Below are 8,089 nucleotides of genomic sequence, written 5' to 3'. Positions count from 1 at the left end.
CATTAAGAAATACGCTTATTATTAGCATGAAGCATATCTTTTAAAAAAATCACAAATATCCTCCAGGAAGCTATTCTAACCATCCTTACTAATTATGCAAATTGTATCAAAAATTAACATAATCCATGTCTGATGATATTCACCTGTATCTAACCTACATCTATCACTAGTACTAGTATGTAATCATTTACTACTATGCTGGTATAGTTTTCCTGTTAGTTATGCCAATTTGGTCATGTTTCGCATTGTTCATACCATTATTGTTCCTCTCGAACTAATAACTGACTATGAAGCTGCAATCATTTAACAGCCCAAAATGTAATTTGATACTTTACGGTCTCTTCAAGACCTTACCCTTCTTGAGTTATCATGGTCATAGACTGACAGACACACCCACACATACACGAATGCTGCTGAAAACATATCAAACTTCTTGGCAAAAAAAATCAGAGTGGTCTGTTCAATTACCAATCATAAATTCATGGAAAAAAAATTAAATGAAATCTTCCAAATCACTTTATATATATTTTCAGCAACATTTACCATTGCAAACTCCCTGTCATGTCCCATAAAAGTTATGTATGCTCTTACATGGCATTATCAGCTGTAGAAGAAGAATCCTAGGTTACAATTGTCTGCAATTTACCCCTTTTTGTCCATTTTAAAATCAACCACCCTCATCTTAAAATTTACATCCCAAAGTTTCACACATCAAAGATTAAATAGAATAGTCAGACAATAGTACACACTGTTGATTTAAAATCACTTCAATCTTTAATATCACAAAACAACTCTTTCTTTGATCATACATATTGCACATAGACAAATTACAGTATAAATTTCCAAAAATATCACTGACAAATCTTTACAGTTTAAATACTTCTTGAGTAAAATGTCAACTTCCCACTATTTTTGTTTACTTGAATGAAACAGATTTCTGTTATCCACATCAGGAAGAAAGTCCTGTGTACAACTGAATTTGTAAACTACATGTACATGTATATACTACAGACAGTGACTCATCATTGATATGTACATATAATTTTGATAATGACAATGGTATGCCACAACAATGGAAGTAACATAAATTGCATAGGTAAAAAAATATGGAAATTCTGGTTTAACATTACCCTCATTTTAAAGAGGGCTGATAGACTACATGTACTTTAGAAGCTATAACAGGAATGATAAAGAGTATTTTTAAAAGTTCACACAATTATCTATATTGGCATATCTACAACAATATTCAGCATGATATCATATAAAATGTAATACATGTATTTAAAATGACACCTCTCACTTATCAAAACACATTGGTCAACATTTTGCTTTTGCATGACACAAATTGTCTTTCCTAGTACATTTTATGTCCCACAAAAAATGAATGGATGCTAATGATGATAAATATTCAGCTCCTTAGCTTGGTGTCTGTTTACAAGGCAAAGTGTCTACAAATGCATCTTGGTATACAAAAGCTGCATGTAATTTCCTGTAGAACTTCAAATACATTTCCAATATCATTTAATGGCAAAGCAAGCAAGATTTTAACTCAGAGATGATTGTCATTATACCAATGTACATAATGGGTATTTGGATTGCTAAAGATGGTAAATAAATCTTTGAGAGAAATTAAGGCTATGAAAGTTTCATAAGCAATACTTCCTTAATGTATATTTCTATTGGAAAGACAAAACTAAGCCTGGTTATAGACCCTGAAACTTTATGCAAACCTGCACTGCAGTTTGTAATCAGTAATCAGCAATTCCTGGGATTTATTAAAGCAATAAAGTAGTGATATGTTTCTGATATTACAGTCAGCTTGATATGTTTTATGATATTGCAAGCACCCCGCAAATAACATATTTGGCACCAAGAAAGCTCAGACAGGTTTCAAACCCCAAACAAACAGCTTTCTGTAGTTTCAAAGGAAGCCAGAGTTTTTAACCGAGGATTCGTCGTCGTACAGAGGGTTGTCAAAACTAGCAATGCTGTAGGCTGGAGCCAGTTCTGCAGGGTTGCTAAGTGACCAGCTCTCCCTCCACTCAGGATTGGATTTTCCTTGGCTGAGTAAAAGAAGTCAAAAGGTTTAAAAAATCTTATGACAGGTGCAGTTCATTGAATATCATCAGGCTAATGAGTCCTAATTTTCTTAAATCCATGGTAGAAAGTGGTTTTCTTTAACATATTTTATCCTAACCATGGAAAAAGAAAACTCACCTTCTTCTATTCCACACATAAAGAGCGCCTAAGAGAAGCACAATGACTGCGAGGCTGCAACAAATACCAATGGCTGCCTTAACACCAGGAGACAAACCTGAAAGGTAAAAAATTGTTTTTTGAATATCACCTGGCAATAATGATAAAGTAAAGTTGTACAACAAAGTTCACAATTGAAAGCTTTGAACATGTTGTGACATTGTCTGCGAGGTACATCAACATATTCCAGACCTTGAGGTTTCCTTCTTGTTACAGGCAGACAGCTGTACGTGCATGGCTCCACACTGTAGGATTGTCCCCCGACAGTCAGGTACGCTGTCTTGTCCACAAATTTCTCATAACCCAGTCTGAAGGAGTCAAGCTGTTCTGCAGTGACTGCTTGTAGGGTGGCATTCAGGATGGTGCTTCCACATATGACCTCAGCATCTAGCCATGTTGAATTATCACAGGGCATGAGTGACAACAAATGTAGGCTACTGGGACAACTTAGCAAAAGAATGCAACGAAGATGAATTTTTCTTCATAGTTACCAACAGCTGCAAATGCATCAATTCTTATAGTCATAATCACTAAGAAATAACATGCATTCATTTCTACTCAAACTGCTGAATCTAAATATATTTAATATTTTAATGCCTTCTTACCAGCCAGGTAGGCCACAGTAAATCCACACTGACAACGGGTCTCAATTCCAGTGGCCACAACTTTCTTCAGTTCCTCAAACAAAGTGAGGTTCCTCTTGAAGACAGTGCAGTTAGCATTACCCAGCTTGACCTGGATGGTTGTGGAGTATTGCTTGCTGGGGCAGATGTTGGCTTTGCCAGGTGAAGATGGTGACAGAACGTACTTGTCGTTCTCTCTTGTACTGGCGCAGCACTGGCAGCGACTCAGGGAGTCATCATTGTCCAAGTAGCTGAAAACGTTCATTCAAATTGTACATGATGTTAGTTCCAATAACAGGGAAAAGCTGCAAAAGTTTTGATTAGAAATAAGAAGCTTTGCAGCAATGATTAAACAAGTAATTATATACTAGTAGTATGTTTAAACATTGTCAATTGTCAAGGTATTTAATATTAAATAACTGTAAAATAGATAGCTATAAAATGCAAGACACTGAAGTAATCAATGTTTAAGAATGCATATTGTTCTCTCTACTCTGATGTCTCTAGGATTGTCCTTGATAACACTGTAGTGCCATCCTCTCACCTGTACTCTTCCACCAGAATGTCCTGCCCAGGTGTGAGCGTGTCAAGAAGTACCTGGCTGGTGACTGCCCTGTTGGTGGTGTAGACTACAGCATCCAGGAGGTTTCTAGCTGTCACATTTGTCCTCATTGGGAAGTGTGTCTTACTTCCGTAGTAAAGACCAATACCATTGGCAAGCTCCTGTTAAAAAATTGTACAATTCCATCAAAGTAGTACCACATGAACATGTAAAAAGTCATTATAAGCTACAGTCAACTAGTCAGAATCAAAGAAAATGATGTGAAACTGTGAAATGTGTTTTCAAAATGCTCTCTCTGAAAGGAAAGGGGTATCTAAAACATGAATATTAAGTAAAGTCAATAATTAGGCAGATTCCACTTGTTGGATGTTTTTAGTGATTAAACAACCAGAAAAACACATACAAATGTACTAGGTAGTCATTGGGTCAAACCTGACAATAGTCTTGCATTACCTTGATTACTCCTCCTTGTCTCGATGGCAATGAAACATCAGGAGGAGGGGTCCTGTTGGGGTGACCAATGAGAAAGTAGCCATCTGCATCTGTTGTTCCTTCAAGTTCAAGTGTAAGATATGACTTGGCATCTGTGCCACTGAAGAAGACCAACAACAAGCTGCTAACATTGGCATTTGCATCCCCTCTGAGTTCTACAAACTCTGCATCATCCTTGTTCTTCATATCAACGTTGATCTCATTGATGACCAGGGTGGGAAGGTCTGAAGGTATGGGCGAGACACAATCATTGGGCTCTCCTGGGGTAGGGATAGTAAGTCTGAAAGAGGCAGCATTGAGTGGGGCACAGCACTGACAACGACTTATACTCTCATCTCCGTCTTGGAAACCCTGATCTTCCTGAATCAGGTGCTGTCCTGGTAACAGAACCTCCAGTAGGTGATCACCTGGCTCATCAGTTTTACCATACACGACTGCATCAATGATGTTTTCTGCTGTGACAGGTGTTCTGTACGGAAATTGAGAGGCGTATCCTCGGTGGAGAGCCATTGCATCAGGACCGTTCTGTATGAACCCGGCATGTTGGATGATTGTCATGTCTCTGTTGGGCACGTCTATCCCACCAATTACAAAGTAACCATTCTCATCAGTTCTCTGGTTTCGCAGGTCAATTGTTCTGTAGGATGTTCCCCCTAAATCACCGTTGTACAGGACCAAGACAATACCATCCAGTGAGGCGTATGATCTTCCTGGAGTGTAAAGCTCAATAAATTCTGCCCTGTCCAAGCCTTGCTCGTCAGCATTGATCTCATTTATGACAATGTTGGGGAGTGTGCAGTTATTCCTGGAGCCTGTGTGGGGAGGCAAGTGAGGAGCAATTTTAATGGTTTATGCCACAGACAGATCAAGAATGATCAAGGTACTGAGATCAAGATCAAAGTTGCAACCCAAAAGAAGTGTTCTCTAATCAAGGTTATGTTCGATGAACTTGTGGTGTTCAACATGATGAGCTTGGGAATGTACAGAATGAAGTAATCACACATATATATTCACAATCTTATTCCATGGGCAGCTAATATCAAATACATCAGAAATTACCCACCAGGTGAGGGTGTGTCCAGTACAAAGGCATACAGGTCCACTGTGTTGTTGGACAGACACCTGGAGATGGTCTCATCCCTGTTCAGGTGCCTGCTGTCCTCCTGGATCTTGGTCTGCCCAGGAGCAAGAATGTCCAGCAGATTCCTGGGAAATGTAGTATCCTACTTAAGAACTGAGAAGTTATGGGAATATAACTGCTTTTTCTACTACATTCATATTTTGGTACAGTAGAATTGCCACCAGAAATTGGGTTATTTTGTTCAGAAAAACTTTTTTAAAATGTCCTCCAGATATACCATGGTTGAAATGAATACCATTGAGGGCTGCACAAAATTCAATGCAAATGTCAAGTCCAATGGTGTGTGTTATCTGCTGTATGGTATTTTGAGCATTTGAATTGCCCCATTACTGACCCAAAATCTCCAATTCCATGACACCTATCCTAGTCCAAAGACTTGTTGACTGACAATGTGCAATGTAGGCCCAAAACCTTTGCTTTGGTTTTGCCTGAAATTCGTCAAAGTAAGGCAATTCTCATCACCAAAACTACCGGTAGCGCTTTTATTTGGGTAGCCTCAGCTGTATGCTATGATGTGGCTGAACCAAAAAATAAAAGGTTAAATCTACCATAAGTCAAATAAAAAATCCTCACCTGGCATTTGCCTCCCCATTTCCATACACGACCACATCCACCAGACCCTGTGTTGTAGGTGCTGAGCTAGTGGGAAAGTTTCCGACTGGGGCAAAGTACAGTCCAACTGCATCAGGACCATTCTGGATGAAGTTGAAGTCTATGGTCATATCTGGAGTTGGTGAAACTCTGCTGCTGCCAACAGTGAAATAGCCTTCCTGGCTTGTTCTGTTTAGAAGAGAAGCATTGGCATGTAAGCAAGAAAATAAACTATAACCATGGAAGTCATATTCTGATAAGAAAAATGCTAATTGTATTTGGTGAATCTAATCTTATGTAAAACATTACAACAAACCTGTATCCTGTGAGGTCTACTGTCTCATAAGACACTCCTGATGCTCCATTGTAGAATACCAGACAATATCCATCCAGTGGTGTGCCCCCAGCTCCAAGGTCAAACAGTTCCAGGAACTCCTGAACATCAGCTCTGGGCGAGTCTGCGTTTAATTCATTGATGACTATTTGGGGGGCATTGGCAGGCAGTGTGGGCCATGCCATGGTGCCTTCAGTTGTCGTTGTAGGCGCAGGAGAAGAAGTAGCTGGGGGATTTGTAGTGGTTGGATGTATGGTTGTTGTTCTACTTGTAGTAGGTAGGTGAATAATAGTGCTCGTAGAAGTTGAGTTGATGGTAGTACTGGCAGTTGAAGTCATTGGGTTAACAGAAGCATTTGTAGCACTTGGATGTATGGTGCTACTCGTAGTAGGTTCGTACTTGCTGGTACTTGTAGAGTTGTTGGCTGTAATTGGAATTGGAATGGTTTGGTTGGTAGTACTTGTAGTAGCTGGGAAGGTTGTAGCATTAGTAGTACTTGGTGATGCTGTGCCAGTTTCACTCAGGGGCAGAGCTGTAGTCGTGCTGTTTACTGTTGGGATCGAGCAGTTGTTGGTCACAAATATGAAATGAAAATATCCTACAGAACATGTTATTCATCAAACCATGTAGCCTCTAATTATGCGAATAGATTGCCAATTCACAACTTATTTTCCATAATGAAATAGCAACAAAAGACAAGTGTGTACCTCCCTAATGGGTACAATGATTTATCTTCTCCTTGGTGCTGATTCAGTTGCTGTCATGAGCTGGCTTGTAGCTTCAATCTTAAAGACCGTATGAAATCAAAATGGGGCATTTTCTCATTGCATGTGACAATAGCAGTATTTTTACATTGAAATGCATATTTACAACATATGTGCACATTTTGAGCGTCCAGACACTGAGGAGGGCAGTGCCCTTCCCAGCTGCCTACAAGCCAGAAGTGACATACTGACAGCGCATCTCAACTCATCTGAACATATCTGAACTAGCAAAAATTGCAGGAAGCCATGCATAGTGTCTTCAGAGTGTTAGCTAAAAGTTAACTACAACAGCTACAATTAGACTAGAGCAATAGAACTGACGTCTGTTAACATTAATTTCTTGTAAAGGGAAAAAACTACAATAGAATCCACAAGTTAAATTTCAATCTTTAGCCCGCCTGATTATTTGTTAACCAATACAACTGTGGAGACACAGATGGGCCAATAAGATGACTGTTAATGCATTGTACAGGCAGGCTAAAGCATACAGAGCCACCTAGCTGCTGAGCAGCAAATTGCACTTTGGCGATATAGCACCATGTGAACAAGTTGCAGGCTGCAACTAAACCTAAACGATCACACTTACATGGCCTTGTCACAGACTCTGTCGCTGCAGGAGGGCCCGTTGGAGATGACAGTGGGACTGAACAATTATTTGCCACCCGTGGAGTGGGAGGGGTCAGACTGAAGGAGGTTGAGTTGAGTCTTGCACAACAGGTTTGTTCACACCTGCTGATACTGACGGCAACGGAAGAGGAAACAGGTACATCCACCTGATGTTGACCTGAAAAAAGATTACTTTTATTAGCACATCTTCTATTATATCATCATTGCTTCATGTCTATATTGCATACGAAAGAAGGAATACTGGAAGAAATACTACATGAATCTTGCAATTGTCTATGGATGCAGCCCCCAAAATGGCCATCAATATTTTACCTGGGGTGAGCACATCTAGTAGCCCCTGTGCAGGGTGGTCCTGTGTACCATAGACTACTGCATCAATCAGGCTGGTGTTGGTGGCTGTCATACCAAAGGAGAAGGTGCCCACATGTCCATACAGGGCCACAGCACCAGAGCCATGCTGTATGAAACCAGTCATGTTAGCAGAACCTTCTTCTTGGTCTGGAGCTAGAAAAGACACAATTAATATGTTATAAGAACGAGGTGACCATAATTTCTTTTTATGGATCATGGTTTGCCTATTGTCACTTTGATAAAAAGGAATAGTCCATACAACTCCAAATGGAGAAGTATTACAGAAAAGCATGTATCTCCTCTTGAAAGATAGTACTGGTCATGTTATCAACATTAAGTCAATGATAG

The 8,089-nt window shown here is 39.6% G+C and overlaps 1 protein-coding gene across 1 annotated transcript in view; it reads right to left on the bottom strand.

Moving 5' to 3' along the window:
* Positions 1 to 751: 751 nt before the first annotated feature.
* The window catches only part of LOC118410187, a 9,211-nt gene continuing 1,873 nt past the window's right edge, over positions 752 to 8,089 (bottom strand). The window contains exons 5-15 of the mRNA XM_035811771.1: positions 7,703 to 7,894; positions 7,350 to 7,547; positions 5,982 to 6,549; positions 5,648 to 5,854; positions 4,997 to 5,139; positions 3,895 to 4,745; positions 3,424 to 3,602; positions 2,862 to 3,130; positions 2,449 to 2,643; positions 2,218 to 2,314; positions 752 to 2,063 (exon numbers count right to left, since the gene is read on the bottom strand). Coding sequence (XP_035667664.1) covers positions 1,922 to 2,063; positions 2,218 to 2,314; positions 2,449 to 2,643; positions 2,862 to 3,130; positions 3,424 to 3,602; positions 3,895 to 4,745; positions 4,997 to 5,139; positions 5,648 to 5,854; positions 5,982 to 6,549; positions 7,350 to 7,547; positions 7,703 to 7,894 — 3,041 coding nt within the window. The 3' untranslated portion in view covers positions 752 to 1,921. The remainder of the gene's footprint in view (positions 2,064 to 2,217; positions 2,315 to 2,448; positions 2,644 to 2,861; positions 3,131 to 3,423; positions 3,603 to 3,894; positions 4,746 to 4,996; positions 5,140 to 5,647; positions 5,855 to 5,981; positions 6,550 to 7,349; positions 7,548 to 7,702; positions 7,895 to 8,089) is intronic.

The sequence above is a fragment of the Branchiostoma floridae genome, chromosome 1, assembly GCF_000003815.2.
Source record: "Branchiostoma floridae strain S238N-H82 chromosome 1, Bfl_VNyyK, whole genome shotgun sequence".
Taxonomy (NCBI): domain Eukaryota; kingdom Metazoa; phylum Chordata; class Leptocardii; order Amphioxiformes; family Branchiostomatidae; genus Branchiostoma; species Branchiostoma floridae.
The sequence above is the reverse complement of the archived record's forward strand: the minus strand, read 5'-3'. Positions and strand labels throughout refer to the sequence as shown.